Here is a 25,651-nt window from a genome sequence, read left to right as displayed (position 1 = left end):
ACAGGTGAGGCACGAAGTTGTCCACGAGTATCAAGTTTGCTGCTGCGGGAAACGCGTCTCCGCTTTCCTTCTTCACCACGTCGAATTGAAGGTAGAGGTCCGCTCTGTGAGGATGAACAAACCCGTCGCCTACGTCCACGTCGTATTCGATCTCCCTGTTCGCTTCGTTGAGATTGGCGAACGTGCGACGGTTGGGAGGGAAATATTGCAATTCGTAACTTTCGATTTGCTCCATTTTACATGTATGGTTATTTATTATACGTTGATCTCCACGATGGCCGTCGTAGTGGCACCTGCGAAATCCACCACGTCTCCTTTCTCGTTCGTCACCACCAACTCTATGTCGTCTATGCGGTTGCGACATACTGGAAAATAGATCGGCGAAGAGGGCGTGTAGATGATCGGTTCCATGAACTCGGAACTTGGTTTGAAAGTGGCTATGATTCCCGTCTGCTTGTGACTTCCTAATAATCCGTCCGAAGATTTCGTGATCATACCTTCCGCCACGTTGCAGTGTACGTTCAGAGTCTCTATGGCCAAGAATTTAGGAATGTTGGTTGCCGTGTGCTTGATGCCAGCTTCGAGTTTTGCGTGGTTGTTTTCGAAACCTAAAAGTTCTCCCATGGTGCCCAGGTCCACGGTCTCCGTCGCGGATAGGATTTCCACTCTGTGCGTGACCGAATTTTGAGAAAGGTATGTGCCTTTGGGTAATTGAGCTTGCAAAGTGGAAAGATTGTATTGGCCTGGCGTGACGACGATGTGTTCGCTTCCGACGCTAATTTTGTTCTTGTGCTGCGTGACGTTAGGTATGAGGTACATGCTGTAGAATGCACGCAGAGCCACGGATTTAGGATAGACGATGTCGTCGTGCAGCGTGAGTTTCAAGATTGAAGATTCGCTCGTGAAATGGAACACGCCCATCCTAGTGATGCTGTTTGAGGTTCCACAATGCTTTCTGGAAATCCTCGATCGTAGGGTTATTTATTTTAGAGAGAAACGCGAGTACGGAGAGGCAGAGATGACCGCAGTTCACGTCTCCGAAATTTTGAATGCGTTCGTCGTTGTAGTATATAGAGGTTTTGTTCGTTTTCAGATAATGAATTAAATTTGTAGGTGGAACACCTCCGAAAGAATCGAAAACAAATGCTTTATCATTATTTTTGTGGTAACATATCCAATGCGTGCCTGGATTTTCTTGACCGTCCAAGTTGACTACTCCGCATTCTCTTCTTTTAACGCTTGAAGGTAACTAGTCGGACATGAAAACTCCTCTGAAGTGTTTGATTTGTAACGGTCCGATAAGAGATTCAATGTCTCGGTTGGTGAGTGCTGTTGTTTCTTTTTTTAAACTTTTTCATCACGCCCTTGCCCCATTTCTTCTCCATGGCCAGGTTGTGACGTTTCTGTTCTTCCAATTCCGCTTTGTTCTTCTTCGAGTCGATGACGGTTTTCGCGATGGCGGCACTTCCGCCAGCCAAACTTCCAACAGCCCCCAATGCTGCCAGGATGGCCGGGATGCTGAATATGAAACCTCCGACCTTTTGCTGTTTCCGCGAACGCTGCAAGCGTCTCAATTGGGGTGTGCTGAGAAGTAATTTCATTTCGTGTCCTTTGCTCAAGCAAGAACGTTTCTTCTCGCGTTGTTTCTTGGTGAGTAACCCATCGAGGGCACCTAGATTTTTAAGATTGGAGTATGGTATCTGGTACACGACACCCTTGGGCTTCATGTTGATGCTCTATGTGTTATTTTTACGGTATGTTATTTATATATATATTCTGAGATTTTTTCTCGTGTAGTTTTTTACGGTATGTTATTTATATATAAATGTTCCGAGATTTTTTTTCACGGCCTCGCAGTCGTTACACAAATTCTATTACGTGCTTCGTTTTCTTGCCAAGAAGTTCCTTTGTCCCCTTGTACACGATTCGAGTTTTGTTCTCGATTAAAATAGATAGCTTCTCGTCGGATAACATGTTAGCGTATCGATCTGGTAAAAATAGACTGTATTGTGCGTTGAGCAACAGGCGTACCTTGGGACCATACTGGGTAGAAACGATTGAACCGGAAGTTATCGTGTAAGGTTTGTCGACTTCCAATTCCTGAATTTTTACATACTCGACTGACAAATTTAGCATTTGTTTTAATGCTTGGAGATCACTCATTTTTTCAGTCGTCATATCGAAGAGAAAAATTTCAGAGTGTTAGAGAGAAATTTAATTGTTTTTTCACTATGTGTGTTATTTATATATACCGAAGATTATTTTTTTAGGATGTGTGTTATTTATATATCAAGTTTTTTTGACACGTATATATATTATTATTTTTTTAACAGAGGAAGAAAGTCCGTGCTTCGGAAAACGCGATGATGTACGTAATGATATCTTCCGTCTCCTGCTTAGACTTGCGCCAATCTACTGTGTACCGTCTTCTTCCCTGCCTTGCCTCGTGCAATTCATCTAACCTATCGTTTAATTTTTCCCCTGCAGCCGAAAGCATAATGTTGAGATCACCGCGCCTCAGGCCGCTGATCTCCCGAAGATGGTCCTTGAGAACTATTTCGCATCCCATGTGAAATGCCGGCGTCGTTTTAGCTATGATCACAAGTTTATTAACATCTCCGTTAACTACCTTTTTGAATATTTTAGATAGTAGTTCGTGCGGCAAATCAGTTATGCAAGCCATGTTGTTTTTTTTACTGGATGTTATTTATATACCCCACCCCAATTTTTGTTTTGTGTTCATGGCGATGGTGGTACCCAGTGCGGCGACCCGTTCACCCAACGATGCGTCTCTGCTCACGAACCTTTCGAAAGCTGCATGTTCCAATTTTTTGTCTGCTTCGTGACGTGCATCCAGATCCGTCTGCGTGGTGTTGTAGGCGATGTCGTGATCTTTGCATGCCGCGTCCAACGGATTCACACCCTTGTCTCCTCTCTCCAATCTTTTCTCGAGTTTGGTACCCGGTCCGCAGTACTGGTAGCCAGGTAGATGCATCTCGAAAGGTAACTTGTTGATCATGTGGTTCACGAGTCCTTTTCCCTCGGCCACGTTCCAGAATCTCGGAGGCAGCGTGTTGATGATTTTGATCAGGTAACCTATGCCCTTGTCGTCGTTCACGATGAAGTTGGAAAGTTTCGTGCTGATCATGTCCACGATGCCAACCTTCTCGTTGTAGAAATTACGGTTGCCTGCATTCTCTTCGCCGGCTATCACCAACAATCGGTCCACGAGTTTCCTAACGTCGTCCACCCAAACGAATTCTTTGGGTAGCGTGTTGTAGCGTTTGACGCCGCTGCCTGTTTTGACCTGGTTCCAAATCGGTTTGATGAGATTCCTGTACTTCTCGCCGGTGCTCGATTTCACCCTATTCTGCGAGGCGTCGTTGTTCTGGTACAAGGCATCCGTCATGATCAGAATTTCCTTGTAACTTTGGTAATCTTCGTCGGTGTAATCTTTCGGCTGCTTTTTGGCAACGAGTTCCCACAGTCCCACCGTACCCGGATACCTGGTCCAACTATCCTTGTCGCCTAAATTAACTTTAATGTCGTTGCCTTCGAAGGTCACCTTCGATTTCCCAATCTTCCACACCACACCACCGCCTTCGTTGGTTTCCATGCTGGGATACAATCCGAACACTTCATCCTTGTCGAATTTCCCCGTACTCAGGTAGTCTCGTGCCAAAGGTCCCAACTCGATTTTATCCGAAGACGACGACGTGCTACCTATAGCTCGACGTCGTGCCGGTGCATCCTTCAGTTCGAACGGCGTCGAAGGAATGCTCGAAATGGGCGTGGGTACGGCGTAACTTTTAGCTGCGAGCGGTACTAGTTCGTTGATCAAATTTTTATTTTGTTCCGTGACACTTTTAATTTCTTTACCTAGACCGCTGATGGCATCGATCACAGGTTGATCCTGACGTTTCTTCTCTTCGTAGAATCCGCGATTCTCGGATTTCCAACCTTTGAAGCGTTTCGCGAGGTAATCGCGAAGCTTGAGATTTTCGTCCTCGATTTTTCGTTTCGTCATGACGTTATTTATATACGTCGTTTCTCACAACGTTGCAACGTTTAGAAAGTCGTTGATTTTGTTTCTGTATTTTCCGTCGTTGGGTTTCCTCGTCATGTCGATCGTCGCGAATCCGAAATCGTCACCGTTCCAGCAAGTAGAGCAGCAGCGTTCCGAAAATTGATTGTAGTTCATGTCTCCGCCTACGTAGTCATCGTACGCGTGCTTGAGGTTGGTGTGATCTTGACGAAACAAACATATGAAATTAGCGTTGTCGCGTACTAACTGTTTTGGAATTTTGGAAAACGTTTGAGCTAGGTTGAAGCAATCCATTCCTTTGTGACGACCTTGCGTGAAAAAGTTGCGAATTTCATTTTGATTTTCCTGGATGGCGTCGTCGAACACAACGACTGAATTTTCACGACAATCGTCGAGTGGTTTTATTTCCGATGCGAACGTTGCAATGTCCAGACCATCGTACAGTTTCATCAGTTGCTGGTATTTGGATTGCTCCAAACTTTTCGAGAACACGTACAGGTGCCTGTTCTTCCAATCTAACCAATTCGGTGCGAGGAGAAAATTGTCCACGAGCAGTGTCGTTTTCCCACACCCCGAAGGACCTACGATCAGACAGCGGATGCTGTCGGGAAGCAACTCACCGCTCTTTTTCTTCGTTTGACTTTCCGGATCCGGTAGACGCTTCACCACGTTCCACGTACTCACAAGATCACTTCGTTCGCGTCGATCCAACTCTTTTCCGGAAGTCCCAGCCATTTGACAAACAGTTTGTCACCTTTCCTACGCAATACTTTCTCGATGAGGTACGTGTCGGGGTGTTTCGTTTTAGAGAGTTCCTCTTCGTAAAATCTTCCTTTCAAAATCTCGCCGCTACTATCTTTTATTATATACGTGTGTCGGTTTCCGGGTAAAACTCGAACCACCGTAAAGAGTTCCGTGCTCCAATTTTTTGTGAATCCCTTCTCGAATGTGCGTTTGAATTTGCTGATCCTCACCCGGTGTCCAATTTTGTATTTAGCTTTTTTTGTCGTGGGTGTGTACTTTGGACAGTAAACTGTAGAAATTAAACGCTGCTCGTCAGATTTCGTAACGTCAGCTGGCTTCATGCCTATCGTTCTGTGTACCGTATCATTATAGGTGTCGACGAGTTCCGGCAGGATGTCGACCCATTTGTAATTTCCCCGAAGCGTGAATCGTTTCCACATGTGTGTTTTCAAGGTTCGATTGAATCTTTCCACGATGCTGGCTTTGATGTGACTGAAGGTCGAATAATGTCGAATGCCATGTTTTTGAATAAAATTTTGGAATACGGCGTTGTAAAATTCTTTACCGTTGTCCGTGTGCAGAAACCGAGGTCGTCTGCCGCCGCTTTCGCGAAAAATTAATTTGAATGCTTCCGTGACGCACGATCCCGTTTTCGCCTTCAAAGGTAGAGCCCATGCGAATTTCGAAAATGTGTCTATGACGGTGAGGAGGTACTTGTTGCCCTTGTTCCATTTATGTACGTTTTTCAAATTGCCGCTACTCATCTCCACGAGGTCGCTTTCCCAGAGGTCGTCGATGCCCTTGGTTACCACAGCCAAACGTTCGTAGTTGCGGCGTGCAGGTTTATGCAATTCTTCGACGATGGCTTGCCTAGACATTTTTTTGTTTAGAGATTACGTTTCAAGAGAAGCACCAGTGTGATGGGATTCAAAGAGGGTGGCACCTCGCTCGTGTTTTGAATGATCAGCTTATCGCCCGCACTCACGTCGAAAACGGTGAGATCTTCGTCTTCGTGTATTTCATATATGTTGCGCGTTTCGTTCCAACGTGCCAGAGGAATGTTTCCAGCTTTCTGGACACCACGATTCGATATTAAGGTCATGGTGGGAACGCTAGCTTTTCTGCCGTGAGACCAGTACGAAAATTCGTTTATCTGAATTGTCCCATCGAGGAGAAACTTGTAGTACGGATGATAAGGATGCAACATGTACAGTTTGTTACCTTCGACGAACGTGGAGATTCTCTGTTGATTGGGAACGCTGTTGATTTCGATGGCTTGCAAGGTGAACAATTTGGCGAATTTAGTGTCGAAGGTGACGAGATTACTGTGAACTTGTCCAAGTTTATTTTCGATGGGCAGCAAATGCTCGATTATGGTATCCGTTACGGTAGGAAACGACGGTTTGATTTTCACTTCCACGTTCAACTGCTTGTAGTTTTCGTTGAGTTCTTGCAACTTGGCACCGAAAGAGGCCAGCGTCGATTCCTGCGTGGATTCCAGCACTCCAACTTGATCTCTGATGTTGACGATAATGTTCTGAAGATTCTCGACTTGATTCAATTTCGAGCTCTTCTCGGTAAGATCGTTCACGATGCTTCGCATCTCTGTAAACTGTGTGTGAAGGTCGGTGACGCTCTGCGAAGTGGGCAGCGTCGACACCAGCGAACTAATTTCGTCTCGAATCTGTTCCACGTTCGCCGTTTCCGTTTCTAGTCGTTTCAGCATTCGAGATATGTTTCTTTTCAAAGCGTGCAATTCTTTGGAGGTGGTGAGATTGGCCACCCTACTCTCGAGATCGCTCAATGAACTTTTGATGTCGCTCGAATCGGATAGTGCCGTCACCGCCGTTTTTAATTTTTCCAAATCTTCGCTCGAAGGCACGCTCGTCCGTAACGATTCCAAGTCACCCTGTATGTTGTCGATGAAAATGAGCGAGATTCGTTTCGACGTTCAAATTTTCTAAATATTCGATCTTCTGCTGAACCGTGCTCAACGTGTCTTGAATGCTCGTCAACGCTCTCGCTTCAGCGTGAATATTTTTAATTTCTTCGTTGATCAATTCCAAGGACGCCTGAAGCGTAGCGATGGTGGTTTGAATGTGTTCGAAATCTCGATACGCCTCCAATTGAATTTTTATGTTCGCGACGCTTTTACCGATGACCTGCAGTTCGTCTGACGATGGTAGGTTCGTCATGGTATCTTCCAAAGTCTGCAACTTGGATTTAATTTCTTCCAACGTGCCGGTGAATTCTTCTTGTAATTTGGAAACGACGACATGCAAGCGTTCTACATCAATATCTTTCACGACGGTTTGAAGTTCAGAGAAATTCTTTTCTATTGCGGAAGTTCGTTCTTCGATTTCGAGTTTCAATTTTTCCAAATCATCATTTTTCAATTGAAATTGCTGTAATTTGGCCAAATCATTTTGAAGCGAATCCACGCTCAACTGTATATTTTGAACGTTGTCGTAAGAAGGTACGTCGACATAATTTTTTATCAGCGTCTTCAGTTCGGAATCGATTTTCAGAATGGGGTCGAGACATTGCGTTTGGAGCGTAGCGATTTCCGACTCTAAACTTTTGTTTAAGGTCTCCTGCAAAGCAATCAAATCGCTCCTCAACTTCTTAACTCGAATGTCCAACATGAGAATCTCTTCTGCATGGTCTACATGCTTGGTGTTGCCGAAAATGTCGTTAGGCATTTTTGGTTAACGGTTATTTATAATAGGATAGACGATTCGTAATTCTACGAAGAGAGGAATAAGTTTGTCATAATCTCCGAGGAGTTCCATGTAAAAATAATCTCCTGAAGAAACATCGTACGTAATGTTAGAACGCATCTTGTCGTGCTTAATTCGAAAAATATTCTTGCCGGTAGAAATTTTGAGTTCGCCTGCGTTTTCCGGATTCACGGTGATTTGAAGTTTCCCGTCGATCGGAATTTCGTAGAAATGTAAATTGTTATTAAAAACATAAAACATCTTGCCCACATCATCATCCAATTTCGTCCATATGCTGTTAAGGTGAACGATCAGTAAACCATTGAGTTTAGATAACACGGAAGGTAAGAGGTTATTGAAATTTGGCGGTGCAGTCTCCATGTTGATCTGTTTACGGAAGCCAAAAAGATTCATTGTCCTTGTTAGTTATTTAAGAATACGGTCAAAGTTTTTTTTTTGTAATGATAGGTAATTTTTTTTTTTTTCCACATGTATGTAATGCGATTTAGGAGGAAGATCGTGGCCTACCTATTTGTTGAATTTGTGTCATTGTGTTAGCGTTGATAGCACACGCAGAGAGAGAGGGAACAAAATTGTCGTTACAAGCGCGCGCGCGTGTGTGTGTGTGGCACATCGTTCCCCAAATGAGGTTTGTAAAGGTTACGATATACAAACATTTGGCCCCGGACTTGGAAAATTACGAAAAGATGCATTCATCCTTCGAGGATGAGAGAGAGTACATTATTTACTCATCACGCTGTGTCAGCGCAACAAATAAAAGCGCGGAACGTGGAGAAAAAATAAGTTTTTGAGGTATTTTTGAACCCCAAATGAGGTTTACAAAGGTCACGATATACAAACATTTGACCGGGACTTGGAAAATTACGATAAGGTGCATTCATCCTTCAAGAATGAGAGAGAGTACATTATTTACTCCTCACGCTGTGTCAGCGCAACGAATAAAATCGCGGAACGTGGAGAGAAAATAGTCACAATACAAGCGCGCGCGCGCGTGTGTGTGTGTGGCACATCGTTCCCCAAATGAGGTTTGCAAAGGTCACGATATACAAACATTTCGTCCCGGAGTTGGAAAATTACGATAAGGTGCATTTATCCTTCAAGAATAAGAGAGTGCATTATTTACTCATCACGCTGTGTCAGCGCAACGAATAAAAGCGCGGAACGTGGAGAGAAAATAAGGTTTTGAGGTTTTGATGAAATTTTCGTAGGTTTTGCAACACTGCGGCTCACTTCAGTGAATTGAAGTGAGTTTTTTGATGTTTTGGTGCTGTTTTCTTCGCTGCAAACATCATAATCGCAATAAATGAGGCGTAGAACGTCGTGAGAAAGTGAGTTTTTGAGGTTTTTTCGATCCTCACTTAATGTTGGTGAGTCCGGGCACTACCCCTACTTATTGTATTTGCCATTTTTATTCTCTCCATTTCTTCTGTTGCCATTTTTTCCCTTTTCCATTTTTTCGGCTTGCCATTTTTGATTTTGCCATTTTTACCTAAATTCGCCATGCAGTCTGTCTGCGCTCTCCAGCGGAAACACCAGAATCTGCTTGCTCTTATTATTGCCGACTGAGGAAAACTAAAAATTTCTAAATTGTTAATTTTTTAAACAATTTTAGTAGAATGGGGCCTCCCCGATGGCGTAGTGGTAGCGTCGTTGCCTTGTAATAAAGAGGTACCGGGTTCGATACCCGGTGGAGGCACATAGTGGTTCGGATAACACTTTAAACTGTAGGTCCACTCCCGATTAGCCTTACTGTGCATAAAGTGGACTTAAAAAAACAAAATCAATCAATCAATCAATTTTTAGTAGAATTAAAGTAGCTGTTTGCTTTACTTATTTTATAATTGTTACAAGTGTATTTTAAATTTTATTATCTAATATAATCAATCATGCATGCACCTGTTCATGGAATATGAGTTGAAGAACTTACCCGTGGACACAGTGGGCTGCTGTTAAGATCCACTGCTGGTTGATGAGGCTGGCCCCACACAGAGACCACCACCCTCCGCCAGTGCTGTGCCAAAGCCTCGCCATCCAAGGGAACTGCCCCCGGGAAGCCAGTTGTCCACCGGCGATGCGGGTTAAATGCCCTAAACCACCTTCCTCTGCCAGAAAGAAAAGTTATGTTATGGGTATTCCATTGAATTAAAAAATCTGAATATATCCAAAGCAGGGGTGCCCTGGAGATTCCGGACGCGCCTGCGTCATGGAACTTTATTGGGGGGGGGGGGACAAAATTTTGTGGTTTAGCTACCAATTCTATATATCTTCACACAAAAATGGGGGGGAATCGTTTCGTTTGATTGACTTGTTATTGATTTTTAGTTATGGTTATTATGCACAGTTTTTCTCCTACCTGTGGGTGATCGCGGCGATGGGGTTGAAATGAAACACCACCTCTTATGCCTGTAGAATCGGTTCGGAAGACGGGAGGGGAGAGGGACAAGAGATTTTCGCATTAATACAAGGTTAATCAAGGAGACAACCTGTTAAGAATAAGGTTCAGTACACTAACAACGGCAGTGAGCCTGAGCGGTTTTGTACGTTTTATGTTAGAAAACATAAAAGTGAGCCGTACTTTTTTCTTTCTCTAATCTTTTAATTTCAACTCCAGTGAAAGGTTTCGAATGTCATACGCCTTTCGATTGTTGGCATCTCGGCCAGTAGTTAACAATGTTTGGTGTTTTTTGTGGTGTTCCCGTGCTACGACTGACTGGATAATTGTAAAACGTTGTCAGTTTTCGTTGTCTAAACTTACGTAGTTGGAAAATTTATTATTTTAAAAATTAAATAAAATTATCGACATTCAAACAAAAGTCAATTACTGCGTGTTTATCCAAACTATATTTGCGTGTGTGTGGGGGGAGGGGGGTTATGATGAACAATTCTTTGTGGGAGATTTTGATGAACGACTTTGGGGGGGGAGGTGGATGGGCACCCCTGATCCAAAGTGATATACATCTCGTTCCAGAAAGCTCCATCTATATTGTCAGTGGTAACGTAATCGAAAGCTGTCAGGAGAATAGTCATTCCTCCCAAATGAAAGACAATCAAAATTTAGATTTTTACATTTTTTACTGTCCACTTTACGTTCTTATAATCTAATCGGAAGAAGATCTATACTTTAAAATGGGATCCGAATCACTGTGAAATGTACAGTACCTCCATCGCGGATCATACCCGAGACCTCTTGAATGCAAAGCAAGTACGAGAACCACTACACTACCAGGGGTGGCTGTTTTCAAGTACATAGAACCAGGGATTAGATTACATTCAGGTTCGAGAAAATTATTTCATTCTATTTAGTTTTAATCCATAGTTCTGCGAAGAACTGCTTTTACTGTTTTGCCTATATCTGCGTATTATATTCACAATGAACCTAATTGTAGCTTTTGGTGTTTATATTGCTAATATATTCCAGTATGTCTGGTCAGTTTATAAATTGAATACCCTAAACACCTAATCAAGCAGCACATGAACGTAACTTTTTTTTTTCATTCATCCAACACATCTTTGTTCAACATTAGAAAATATATATGTGGAGAAATCTTGTGCTTTATTAATTTTGAACTACAGTTTTCAAATATATTGGCAGATTCAAGGGCCCATATTGGTACTGAGTACTAGAGAAAGTCTCGAAAACTATCACATTGATCTAATAGCACCATTTCTGCTATTTTTTAAGTGCGAAATTAGTATTTGTTTTCTTGCTTTTGTGCTAGGAAAAATCAACTTGAATGCTTATTTTACTGTTTCGAAGACGGTTCATTCACCAAACTGACAGTTTCAGCTTTGCATGCATGCGAGATGAAGATTCATCCATAAAAAATATTTTTGAATAAGTTTTAGTGCAATATAGTGATGCTCGAAGTAGAGTTTTTGTTTTACTTGAACTTTAAGGCTAGCTGAGGGGGGATGCTGCAGATCCGTACCCAGAATTTCTTTGTGGGGAGGAAGCCCAAAACCTTGGTTATATATATATATATATATATATTTACAGGGTGTCATTTTAATGGCGCCCACGGACCACGGAAACGTATAGAGGACATCAAAACAAACAACTTTTCTCAGTAACATTTTTCTCGTTGGTGCGTCGTTTCGGCGCTACAGTTGTTCAAAAAAGCCCGTTTTGCCGCCTGAATGCTGGCAACCACACACATCATTTGATTGCATTTGTGACGTCATATCCCGTCGTGAAGCGATGCGTTACAGGGTTGCCAGGAACACACATATTCTGTGAAAAATGACATAGCTACAATCAGCCACATTATGTACCGTAAAAGAAAACGAGAAAACACGTTCTGCAACCTAACAGGATGTAAACAAATGATGCTAAAAATGGTAGAAAGGAAATAGAATTCAAATGGAAATGGTCATATCGAATTTTGTCTCAACTTAGATGTCAAATATTTGCAAATCTAGTTAGCAAGTTGGCATCTACAATTTAGTCTATCCACTTCGTCCTTCTGATACTAGTTGTCTGTGACACACTGAACAGATGACAAAATAGAAATGAAAGAACTTAAAATTCCAAAGGTAAGCAACACATAATATAATGTATATTCAGGGCATTATGAGGCAAGTGACAAAAATGGTTCAAAATACAGGGATATAAATAGTAGTAAAACAAACTCTCCGACGACTGTGTTTATCTACGCACCGGATACACATGTAATAGTTTGCAACTCTGAACAGGGCAGTATATTCGCTACTGATTCATCATTAGATTGTTACTGTGGTTGTACGTGTTTTAGCCGGAATGTAACAACGTGAACCTCAGATACTTCCGTTATCACCACAAAGTACCACAAGGCATCTGGACACAAACCTGTAGCTATCAACCTTGCAACGAGATTTGCAAATATTTGACATGTAGTTGGGCGTAAACAGCCACATGTAAGTTGTAAGTACAATAAAAGTTATTGTTGTTGATATTTGACATGTAGGCTGAGACAAAATCCGATATTGACTCTTCATTTTGAATACGTTTTTACCATTTCTCATATCGTTGGTTCACTTCCCCCTTCCCCTGAGATGACTGCTGATCTTCTGGCTGGTAGGCGATGATGTTCGGTTTACTGGACGCATTTCTCGCTTCGTTTTACAGCTAATAATGTGGTTGGTAGTTTGTCATTTTTCACAAAACTTGTGTGTTCCTTGCAACCCTACCGTGAGCTGTTTCGCCGCAGGAAATGACGTCACAGATACGATCAAATGTTGTGTTGGGTTGCCAGCATCCAGGCGGCAAAACGGTCTTTTTTGAACGGCTGTAGCGTCGAATTGAAGCACCAACGTGAAAAATGTTACTGAGAAAAGTTGTTTGTTTTGATGTCATCTACACGAATCTGTGGTCCGTGGGCGCCATTAAAATGACACCCTGTATATATATATATATATATATATATATATATATATATATATATATATATATATATATATATACGTATATATGTCATGAAATATATTTATATATATATAAATGTTTTTAATAACTGTTAGATATTACATAATTATTTCTTTTTATTAAAACAATAATTAAATTTTCATAAATTTATTGTGTTACGTTTTAATAATGGTGTAAATCTATAAATGGTCTCTCGAAAGGAAATATTTCCTTATCAGAATTGAAGCTAGAGATTTCAGCGCCCAGGACGAGAATGATTTTCACACCCTCTGCACCGAATTTGCACCCTCATGTAGCTGCTGGCATACTTAGACATTGTAGAAATTTTATGTACTTCTCTTTTCCGCTGAATCCGATGAAAAGAATACTTAGCATTCAATAAATGTGGCTAATAAAAGGACAGTCGGTTGTGCATCCCACACCATCTTCATTGAAGCAGTGTGTGTTATTATTCACAGCTGCAAAATCGAATGCAAATTAAAGATAACTAGGTGAAGGGACAAAGAAAATGAGAAACTTTAAGAAGGCATTAGTTTCCTATTAAATTAACATGTAAATGCCATGTTTTATTCCCGACGAAAGGAAGTGAGAAACGGAGGAGAAATAACAGGTTGGTCTAATTTCTATGTTCCAGAGGCCTAGGGTGACAATGATAACCACCTTCGCAGCTACGGCTCCATTTCTTACTAGTCCAACTTGATAAAAATTTAAAATCGTATCTATGACTGTAAAAGTAAGTTTTTATCCCATGCTATTATCAGCCCTAGAGAGAGAGAGAAAGAGAGAGAGGGAGCAACAGATGTATACAACATTCACACATAGGCTGACATCATTCTATGATATTCCTTCTTTGTATGTGTTTATGATGTTATTATTAGTAAAGTATGTTTGAAGTCCAAACTAATTGCTTACCTTTGTTGTTATAACACAAACTCTTACCCTCGGAAAATTTTAATTGGGGGAAAATTTTGATAGAACAAGATCGTTGGTGGGAATGTGGGAGATCCCCCTTCCGCCATGAGAATTCGTAACCTGAATGTGACCACCAAAGCTATGGAATTTTCCTTATAATGAAGAGGGCCTCCCCGATGGCGCATTGGCAGCGTGGAGGCATATAGTGGTTCGGATCCCACTTTAAACTGTAGGTGCAGTCCCGATTAGTCTTACTGTGAACAAAGTGGACTTAAAACATCAAATCAAACCTTATAATGAAAAACATGTCTGAATGTGAATTTATCACAACTAGAGGACATTTTCTCATCAAGACTGCAGTTCGAAAAAAGTCAAAACAGGGAGTAAATATGGTGAACTGTCCCGATCAAACTAGAACATTTAGTAGCTTCGCATAAATGGTTATAAAATTAAAATTACTAAATATAGTAGACTGCAGATTTCTCGAGTCTGCCTCTCTCCAGAGGCAACCCATTCATTTATACAAGACAAAAATCTAAATTCTTGCAAAATCTTAAAAAATTATGCATTTTATTTTTGTAGGTTTGCATCAAAATATTTCATTGCTCGAAGGGAGGAGGGCATGGCCCCCTTGGCTACGGGCCTGGGGTGCTTTTATGTTTCAACATGAAAACAATGAGACAAATGGGGGATGTCTTTGCGTATTTTTTCTAAGTCGATATATACCCCCCACCATAAATGTTGTGAGGGCAAGAGGGGAACACTTCCCCTCCTGGAAAACGAAAGTCAACCAAAACGTACATGTTTCACACGTATAATTTTATTTGAGGAAGCATGGCACGATTACCACTACAGTAGCTTTTAATTCTTGAATAGAAGTATCGTTACACTCGTTGAAGCATAAGAATGCAGTCAATTTTTCCTGAACTTCAAAATTCTTATTAAAATCACACCCTTAGCTAAACACGAAATATGTGTTCAAAAAATACCTCAATTATTTCCAGTTCCAAAGTGAAAATGTTACGTTAACCTACTTATTAAGATCTAATGTCAGTGGGAAATTGGATTATTAACTTTTTATGAATTTTAAAAGTAATATATTTAAATATATAAGTAATTCATGATTGATTAGAACTGTGGTGGTCTAGTCGGTACTATGAGATAAGCGTGCATTGATATGTGTAAATGAATGTATTAAAAATAAAGTTGGTAGGGCGTTTGACTGCCACCTGGGAGACCCGAGTTCCATTCCGGGGGTGGGTGATCTAAGGTCGGAATTTTTCCGGTCTTGTCCCAGCATACAGAGGCTCTGGGGCTCACCCAGCCTAAAATAAATGGGTACCTGGGGGAACCTTTCAAAGAGCTTTAGTAAAATTTACCAACTAGTGTAATTAAACATAATCCACGTTTTCATAAAAAAAATATATGTGCAGAGTGTCCGAGAAAAAATATACCAATAAATAATTTAAATAACTCATCAATCGTTAACGACAGAAATGTCAAATAACGTTTATTTGGAAGAGAAAATCATATAATTTTTTTTAACCAAAGAACAAGAAAAAAATCACCTTAGTAGATATCAATGTGTGCTACTTTGGTGGCGCGACAAACATCAAGGCGGTACTCAACCTCCATCCAAGCGTTCTTCAACATTTGATGAGTGACGGAGCCACATGCATTGATAATTCTTTCACGGAGATCATTGAGGTCTTGCACAGGTGTTTGGTAAACCATAGTCTTCACATAACCCCAAAGGAAAAAGTCCAAAAGAGTCAAGTCTGGTGACCGTGGTGGCCATTTAATGGATCCACCCCTCCCAATCCAATTATCAGCGAAATTGTTATTAAGGAAGTTAGTAACACAACGGGCATAATGCGGTGGGGGGGCATCCTGCTGGAAAATGTACCCATGAGGTATACGAGGTACAGCATACTGTTGCAACATTTGCAGGTAACTTGCACCTGTAACTGTAGCGTCCTCAAAGAAAAAGGGTCCAATTACGGAATCTCGTGTCAAACCACACCACACATTCAACTTGGGGCTGTCGCGTTCATGTTCAACAACTGCATGGGGATTCTGCTCACCCCATATTCTACAGTTATGCCTATGCACTTTTCCGGAAATGTGGAAGGTCTTCTCATCTGAAAATGTTACGCGTGTCAGGAATTCATTGTCATCATCAATGCTTGATAGCACTTCACTAGCATAATCAAACCTAGCGGGTTTATCACTGCACTTTAGTTTCTGAACAAGCTGTAACTTGTAGGCTCTAAGCCTTAACCTTTTATGTACGATATCATGCACAGCAGAACGTGGAATTTGAAGTTGAGAACTAGCACGTCTCACAGATTTACGCAGGCTTCTCTGGAAATCTTCCTGAACTGCAACCACTTTATCCTCGCTCACACGCTTCCGGCCACTACCTGTCTTCCTCAACAACAACCCTGTTTCCAGCAATTGTTTATGCCATTTAACAATGTAATGACGTTCTGGTGCTTCCTATCCATATTGTTGCCGGAATCTTCTTTGCATTGTTACAGGAGACTTCAATTCTGCAAACCAAAAGCAGCACTCAACTTTCTGACGAACAGTAAACGGCGCCATTGTACAGACTACTCACGAACAAAGCCGCGCATGCGCTTGATTATGTTACGATTTATTCCCTTCTGGTGGTAAAAAAAATCCTTTCTTCCCTCTTCCAAATAAACGTTATTTGACATTTCTATCGTTAACGATTGTTGAGTTATTTAAATTCTTTATTGGTATATTTTTTCTCGGACACACTGTATTTTGGGCAAATTACTAAAAGTAAATTTCCCCAAATATTTATTCGTTGCTATTATTTTCAGAGTATTTATTCTGAGATGTAATTTAATTATGTGAAGAAACATGACTTGTTATCCCTCAGATGTTCTTACTATTAAAAATCAGATTTTTTGTTTACCTCCAGTTGTAAGATTCGTGGGTAGTTCTACCAATTCCATAGGGAATGCCTCAGGAGTGCGGAGAATTCCCAATGCCTGAAAATAAATAGTTGACTTTTAGATACGGTTTTGCTGCCATTGAACAACCAAATGAAACCTGAAAATGCAATATGTGTGTACTTTATTAGACCAAACTATTTTAATATTAAATTTTACATTTGCCATATATATACAAGTAGGTATATACTACTGAAAATACAGCGCTAGAGTCTGCCAAAATTCGAATTTCTTCCACAGTCTGGTAAGTGTTTCATTTCTCCTTCCTTGCTTTTCATTTAACCCTTTGGCCCTCCTGTCCTATAACTTATAACAACAATTTCGATCTGTTGTTGGAGGGTTAGAGCCATGTTAGATCACCTGGAACAAATAAATACCAACCCATTACATTACGCCAAATGTAAACTTCAACTCTGAAAATATCCTCACCAAATAAAGTTAGAGAAAAAATAACTCGTCTTATGGGTAAGTAACCTGATTTCGCTCATTATTTAAATACAGCATTTTAATATATTTATTTATTTTTAATTTGTTTGTGGTATTTGTATATATAATTAGACAGTGGTATTGGTGCATCAACACTGAGGCTATAATACAGCACATACAGTACATAATATTCATATTTTTGTAAAAGAAATGAGTTACACTACTGCATTGCAAATGTTTTCACAAAACTTTTGAAAAGTTTCAGTCAGCACTTGAAAACTGTGATCACTTCACGTGAACTTTATTGAAGCGAGGAATACACATATGTGGTTTACCTTCACACCCTTTACAAAATGTAACAGCCTTCTTCACTTTATTCGCTGCTGTTTTTCGGCCTTCTTTTTCAGAGACCAATTTATAGCAGTACTTGCAAAATTTGCGCCCTTTGTGAACTGGCCCTTCCTTCGTTTGTATTGTGTGATGGGATCATTTTTACAGAGGTCCTCCTTCACCAGGTGAACCTGTTGTAGTTCCTTCCTCTTTTGTCAGCCAAAGGACCACTTTCCCTCTGAAAACACAATGTTTATGGAGTCACCCTTAACTTCTTTGTACAAAATAAAAGCATTTACCATTGCGGTGTTCAGGAGAAGTTCCATAGCTACTTTGCGATACCATTTCACAGTCTTTCGCAGTGGGGACGAGGACGCAGCCATCTGATCAGACAGATTAACTGGTGATTTACCTTTATTATAATCACACACCATTTCATGCTTTTGTGTTGTGCCACCCCTTGTTTGAATTTCCATCATGTTATGAGAATGTTTTGTAGAGAGCATAATCACATTCCTCTTGTCTTTCAACTTCAATATGGTGATTCCCCGCTCATTTGTAGTGGTTATCACCTCGCCTTTCTTCAGTTTTTTTTTTCAACAATAGGCTATCCTTGGGACCTCTATTTGCACGCAGTGTTCCTACGAGATATGTATTTACATCCACAAGTTTATTTGCCAAATCTACCCTTGTGTACCAATTTTTGGTATAGACAGTACGACCTGAATTTAGTAGTTTGTCACACAGTGACAATACAATATCAGCTGGTTTAGTTGTCGTTCCGTCAATTTCTTTCCCACAATATATTTTCACATTGTAAGTGTAGCCGTTGCCAGTACATACTTTGAATAATTTAATGCTGTGCTTGTGTCTCTTCTGTTTCAGGTATTGACGCATAATTACCCTTCCACGGAAGGGTACGTACAAGAGTTTCATCAACACAGACAAACTCACCGGGTTCATATACTTCCTGAAACTTATAATTGAGATGGTCAACCAAACATTGAACTTTGTGTAATCTATCTCTAGGGGCACATTTTGCATTATCGGAAAAATGTAGCACTCACAAAGTTAGCTCAAATCTATTTCTTCCCATAACTGATGCTGCGAAAGTGTTCTTGTATAAACAATTTTGACTCCACTAGTCAGACAACTGCGGCATTTGTACTATACCCATCCATACTACTAATCCAAAAAACTTCTTCATCTCATTAGCTGTCACTGGAACCCATTCATGTAGTCTAGAAGATGGTGGGACATCACTTTCGCCACTCATTAGACACTGTGTTGCATACAAATTTGTTTCTTCTGCGATAATACTGAAAACATTGTCATCAACTATCAGTGAGTAAAACTCTTCTGGCTTTCCAAGGACAAGCATCCCTGCGACGTTACAGTCAATTCCACACGATGTCACAAACTGACTGATGTTAGGTGGATTTCCATTTGGACCCTGGCTAGAAGAAACATCTTGTGGCTGAAAATCAGATTCATCAGAAGTAGTAAGATCATCTTCTGTATTGTTTGGAGAAAATATTGGATCATCTTCCGAGTCCTCAAACTCTTCTTCCGACATATCAAGATATTGGCATATCTCCCTTTCATCCAAGCGTCTGGAGGCCATTGCAGCCACCAGTCAAGTGGCAAAGTAAAGTCGACAGCAAAACATTCAAAACGAACACACTGAACCGAAAATGAAAATATTTTTTTCTTATTTGTTGTCGGAAAGAGAAACATTCCCATAAAGAAAAGATGAAAGTGGCCGATTATTAAAAATTATTATATGTTTATAGTACATTGTGTTGGGCAGTATTGTTTAGAATACTTCTAACTAAGCATGTCAAATATAAAGCTCAAAGTAAAGAATGTATTTTCGAAAATTTAGTTGATGCTTTTCAATCGCCGGTGGAGCACTGAATGAATGTTTTCCTGTTGGCGCCCCGTTAGTCCCATGGGACCGACACACTACAGGGGATGGACAAAAATATGGAAACACCTGCGAACAAAAGCCGGAATGCTGTAGCTAAAAAGATGCAGGACCGCCTTTAGCTTCCAAAACGGCCTGAGTCTCCTGGATGGTGGATAATGGTATCTTGAACCATTCATCATGCAAAACATATTCACAATGCTTCTCAGTGTCCTTTTGTCTGTGTCACTCAGTGTACATTTTCGTCCACGCACGTGTTTATCTGATGATGTCTTTCCGGACACACTATTATGTCATCATGATCTTGGATAGAGTCTCTCTCGATACGCCAAATAACATGGCTACTTTAATAACAGAGACGCCTCATGTCAGCTCGGACATGATTCAGTATCAACTGCACTGCACGCTATCTACAGCGCAATTGTCCACTCCTGCCAGTCCCACAGGGTCCTAATCTCGGGTCTGCCATGTTTCACTTCACTTCCGAAACCTTGTGCTCTGACGTCAGACGAGGAATACTTACGAGGTTAGGTTAGGCCTGTTACGTTAGGTTCCATTAGCATAAATGCAATGAAAAATTATTATTTAGGCAAAGAGAAATAAACCTAGCTAGCTTAACATAACAACGTAGGCATTTATCCTAAAATTAAAAAGTTTTCTACGGTGACGTCAAAACACAAGGTTGCTCACGTGTTGTGCGATAAATGAGACCCTCAACCTCACGGCACAAAAAAAAGGAATGTCGCACCGCGTCCGATTTCAAGTGGAAAAATTGCGTCGATACCACCCGTTCCGATGGCGTGGTGTTTCCATATTTTTGTCCATCCCCTGTATGTACAGGGTGTCGCAAAACAACTTCAACAACACTTGGGTGCTGGTAGATATAATAAAAACAAGTAACTTTTCCTAAAAAACTTCACCTCGAAAGAGTTTAGTTTTTGCGCTACCAGCGCTTAAAATATATCCTGTGTGTATGCAACCCAACACAGCAAACGACCGCTCTGACATAACTTCCAGGGGTGTACAGCAGGGTTGCCACTAAGGTTACTTGCCAGTCTTACCTGATCAAAACGCAAAAGAATAATGATACTTCCGATGTTGTAAGAAGTATTTACATTACTTAAAGAATTACCAAGGCATAAGATTTCCAATAAATTATGAGTGAAATTCAAGAGTGTTTATTCTAAATAGTCTCCATGGATTTTCGACTGTCATGCAATATCAATAATTGCAAGAGAGGCTTGCAACAGATGAAGAAATCGACAAACGAAGAACAAATGCTCTGTGACTCAGTAGTTGTATTGACTGTATTATAAACTCGAGAAAGTATGAACCCCCCTCAAGCAGATTTGCTTACACTTAAAACAAGCTCAACATGCCCATATGAGCTTCTTGTTCAAGTGTGGAACCCCGTCTAATCCAAGATTTTTGTGAAAATGCCCTCAAATATTTCCTGAGAAAGTATGAACCCCCCTCAAGCAGATTTGGCCATACTTAAAACAATACCAAGTTCCCATATGATCTTATTGCTTATAGTGTGTTTTTCTGTCAAAATCCCAGGAATCTTGAATTAATATAAAGCTTATAGCTACTGGGTTCTGAGGCCTAGTGGAGTGTGGTGTATGGTTTTTATTGTCTTGTAATCGGGAGGCTCGGGTTTGAATCCTGGTAAAAATGTAAAGCCTCCCCTGATGGCAAAATGTTAATATTGTTGCCTTGTAAACAAGAGGCTCGGGTTTGAGTCCTGATAGATTGAAATACATGTGGCAAAATAATATCTCCACACGTGAGATTTTGAGAATAATTATTCCTAGTTGATATACAACTCCCAGATCTGAAACCTGGTAAAAAGTGTTGTTCAACAGAGCAAAATTATTCTCTATTGGGAACCACCCGCTCAGCCATACAATAGGAGAAGAGCGGGTAAGCATAATTAATTGTTTGCATGTTTTGCCGGCACGCAAGAGATATAATCTATACAGCTAGAAGGGAGCATTAATGATTTTTCTGTGCGAAAGGGGAAAATGTAACAAAGATTATTGAGATAAAGATACACATTTTCTGTGCGACAGGGGAAAATGTAACAAAGATTATTGAGATAGAGATATATTTTTTCTGACACAGTAGCAATGAACTGCCTTGCCTGGTGAAACCAATTCTTATTCTGATAATACGAGCATAGGCAAGGCTTAGAGAATATTATGACAGTTCAAAATCCAATTTTGTCTGTATTAGGGTCTCAGAACCCAGTAAAATGTGGATATATTCCATATGGAGAAGTGTTAATATTGCTGCCTTGTAATCAGGGGCTCTGGGTTTGAGTCCTGATAAAATGTGTAAGATTGAAATACATACAACAAAATAATATGCCCACACATGAGACATTCACTGCTAGCTGATAATACAGTTGAGGTTTGTGTGTTGTACAACAGGATAATAGAAGCAAATATCTTCTAGAATTGCTCCGTGACTCTCTCATTTCTTACATCATAAACATATGATTTTTCACCTATGAGAATAACACTACATATGGTGTCATCAGGTAATGCCTCATGGAATTCACAGATAATTTTAATGTTTGTCCTGTCATTCACCACAACTTGTTTTCTTTTTGAAGTGTTGATGACAAACATGGGTCTCTGTGCTTTGAATTCATCTGGTGTGTAATACATGTCAGTATTGCCAGTAGTGACCCTTTTGAATGCCGTAAATGCCTCATATAATTTGAGGAAATCATTCTTGGACATGTCTAAATTGTAATTTTCTCTAGGGAATACCTCATTTCTGCCATTTTTAAGATATATGTTCTTGATGTTGCAGTTATCAAATCTACTTGAATTTTTTTCCTGATTATTGTGTCTCCCAGTCTGAAACAGTACCACCACAAAATCAGGCATGTCATATTGAATACTGGAGAATGAGTTTGTAGCATCAAACTCATAATAAGAACCAGTTGCGGGCTTCTGTACACATTGATATGTATAAAATTGCAAAAGAACCTGTGGATTTTTTACTATATCTGCTTTGTATTTAAGAGCATAACTGGCTTCATATTCAACAACCGGGATTCTTAGCTCCATAGTCTGAATAATGCACTTGCCCTCATCAGGTAGGGTATTAGGCATAGCTTCCCCTGTAGAGTTTAATGTACTGTACCTCATCAAAGTATTATTATCATTGGCAGCTCTTCTAAATGTGATTCTTAAACCACCCTTCCACATAATATCTTTGTAATCTGAGAAGAATCCTGGCAACAGGCGCATGGGGAACAGCACTGTGTGGTTCTTGGATATAATTTTATCACCAGCCTCAAATCCACCTATTTTGTAGTAAGAAGCCTCGGTTTTGGATAATTTTAATGTGGCCAAAGCTGTGGAGGTAATGCCGGGATAATCTACTCTGTTGATAACAACACCATGCTTTCTGATCTCAATTTCAGAGAACAGATGCGGCACAAAATTGTCTACCAATCTTATATTTGAATTTGCCGGATAATCTGTTCCATCGAGCTTTACAACATCAAATTTGATGTATAGATCTGCTCTGTGGGGGTGTATAAATCCATCCCCAACATCAAGATCAACTTCAATTTCTGTGTTGGGTTGATTTAAATTTGCAAATGTCCTCCTGTTTGGGGAGAATGATTGTAGCTCATAACTCTCAATATTTTCCATTGTATGTATTTTTATTTAAATGTTAATCTCTATGATTGCAGTTTTTGTGGCTCCAGCAAAATCAACTAATTCTTCTTTTTCATTAGTGACCATCAATTCAATATAATCTATTCTGTTATGGCACACAGGAAAATATAATGTTGGGGATGGATTGTAGATGATGGGCTCCATAAATTCAGAATTAGGTTTGAATGTTGCAATGATGCCGGTTTGTTTGTGAGTGCCTATGCCATTTGATTTGGTGATCATACCCTCAGCCACATTACAGTGAATATTCAGAGTCTCTATGGCTAAGAATTTGGGTATATTCATAGCAGTGTGTTTGATGGCCGCTTCAAGTTTTGTGTTGTTCTCAAAGCCTAACAGCTCTCCTATAGTACCCAGATCCACTGTTTCTGTAGCAGATACAATCTCTACTCTGTGAGTGACAGAATTTTGACTTAACACTACACCTCTGGGTAATTGAGCATTTAGAGTAGATAGATTATATTGCCCTGGAGTGATGACAATTTTTTGATCCCCTACTGCAATTGTATTGTTGTGGTGTGTAATATTAGGTATCAAGTACATGCCGTAAAATGCTCTGAGAGCTATTGTTTTGGGATACACTATGTCATCATGCAATTTGAGTTTCAATATTGAATTTTGGCTGGTGAGATGGAATAGCCCCATGATGTTTCAGATACCACAAGGCTTTTTGAAAATTTTCAATTGATGGTTTATTTATTTGAGACATATATATCTGAGAACAGATAAACACAAATGTCCACAATTAACATCTTTGAAGTTTTGAACACGGGCATTATTGTAATAAAGATTAGGTGATTTTAGATATTTTATTAAATTTTCAGGTGGAACACCTCCAAATGAATCAAACACAAATGCCTCATTGTTTAAATATTTAAGATAACAGATCCAGTGAGTGCCCTGATTTTTGTACTTATCCAAATTAACAATGCCACACTCTTTGTTGAGTGGTTGTTCTGGTAAAGAATCAGACATGTACACTCCTCTAAAATTTTTGATGCCCAGTGGCTTGATTAAAGCTTCAATATCTTGGTTTGTAAGCGGCTCTTGTTTTTTTAAACTTATTCATGGCTCTCTTAACACCTTTGCCTTGTTTCTCCATGGCCAGGTTATGGCGCCTCTGCTCATCTAATTCTGCCTTATTTTTCTTGGCATCTATTACTGTTTTTGCTATGGCAGCTGATCCCCCAGCCAAGCTCCCAACAGCCCCGAGAGCAGCTAAGATGGCCGGGATAGTAAATATGAAACCCCCCACATGTGATTTTTTTCTAGATTGTTGTAATTTTTTTAATTGGGGGGGTACTAAGCAACAATTTCATACCATGTCCCTTGGCAATACAAGAGCTTTTTTTCTTGCGCTGCTTTTTGGTTAAAAGACTATCAATAGTTTTAAGAGATTTGAGACCTGCATAAGGTATTTGATACATAACACCCTTGGCCTTCATTGTAGGTTTATTATATACATATTCACAGCCCCCACCCCAGTTTTTGTTTGGTGCTCATAGCTATGGTGGTTCCCAATGCTGCTATTTTTTCACTCAAAGAAGCATCTTTGCTTACAAATCTACCAAATGCAGCCTCTTCTAATTTTTTGTCTGCAACATGTCTCTTGTCAAGATCAGAATGTGTGTTGTATGCTATGTCATGGTCTCTACAAGCAGCATCTAGGGGATTTACACCAGGATCACCTCTGTTTAATCTATGGTCCAATTTTGTGCCTGGACCACAATACTGATAGCCTGGAATGTGTAGTTCAAATGGCAGCTTGTTTATAATGTCATTAACCAGGCCCCGACCCTCAGAAATATTCCAAAATTTAGGTGGTAGAGTATTAATAATTTTTATAAGATATCCAATCCCCTTAGTGTCATTCACTATAAAATTAGACAATTTGGTGCTTATCATGTCCATAATTCCAACCTTTTCACTGTAAAAATTGTTGTTGCCAGCATTTTCCTCCCCAGCTATCACCAATAACCTATCTACAAGTTTCCTGACATCATCAACCCACACAAATTCTTTAGGCAGGGTGTTGTATTGTTTGATTCCACTGCCAGTCTTAATTTGTGACCATATGGGCTTGATTAAATTATTGTATTTTGCCCCACTGCTCGACTTGACTCTTTTTTGTGTGGGATCATTGTTCTCGTATAGAGCATCTGATTTTATTAATATTTCTTTGTAATAATCATAATCTTGATCTCTATAGCTGCCAGGCCTCTTCCTAGTCATCAGTTCCCACAATCCAGGTGTTCCGGGGTACTTAACAAAAGCACCTTTTTCTCCGAGACGAGATTCTGAATAAACAATTATATCATTTCCCATAAATGTTACTCTGAAATTGCCAATTCTATGTATGATACTGAAATCAAGCTCTGTGTCAGCATATAAGCCAAAGACCTCATCTTTGTTGTCTTTAGGTGTGGTTAAATATTTTTGAGCA

At 40.1% G+C, this 25,651-nt stretch overlaps 1 protein-coding gene across 1 annotated transcript in view; it reads right to left on the bottom strand.

Annotated features, from left to right (window-relative positions):
- Window positions 1-25,651, bottom strand: part of LOC145984479 (chymotrypsin-like protease CTRL-1) — a 97,363-nt gene that overhangs the window by 40,549 nt on the left and 31,163 nt on the right. The window contains exons 2-3 of the mRNA XM_083118138.1: window positions 16,788-16,863; window positions 9,458-9,632 (exon numbers count right to left, since the gene is read on the bottom strand). Coding sequence (XP_082974264.1) covers window positions 9,458-9,632; window positions 16,788-16,863 — 251 coding nt within the window. The remainder of the gene's footprint in view (window positions 1-9,457; window positions 9,633-16,787; window positions 16,864-25,651) is intronic.

The sequence above is a fragment of the Lepisma saccharinum genome, chromosome 2, assembly GCF_977018435.1.
Source record: "Lepisma saccharinum chromosome 2, izLepSacc3.1, whole genome shotgun sequence".
Classification (NCBI taxonomy): domain Eukaryota; kingdom Metazoa; phylum Arthropoda; class Insecta; order Zygentoma; family Lepismatidae; genus Lepisma; species Lepisma saccharinum.
This window is presented reverse-complemented; position numbering and strand designations above follow the sequence as displayed.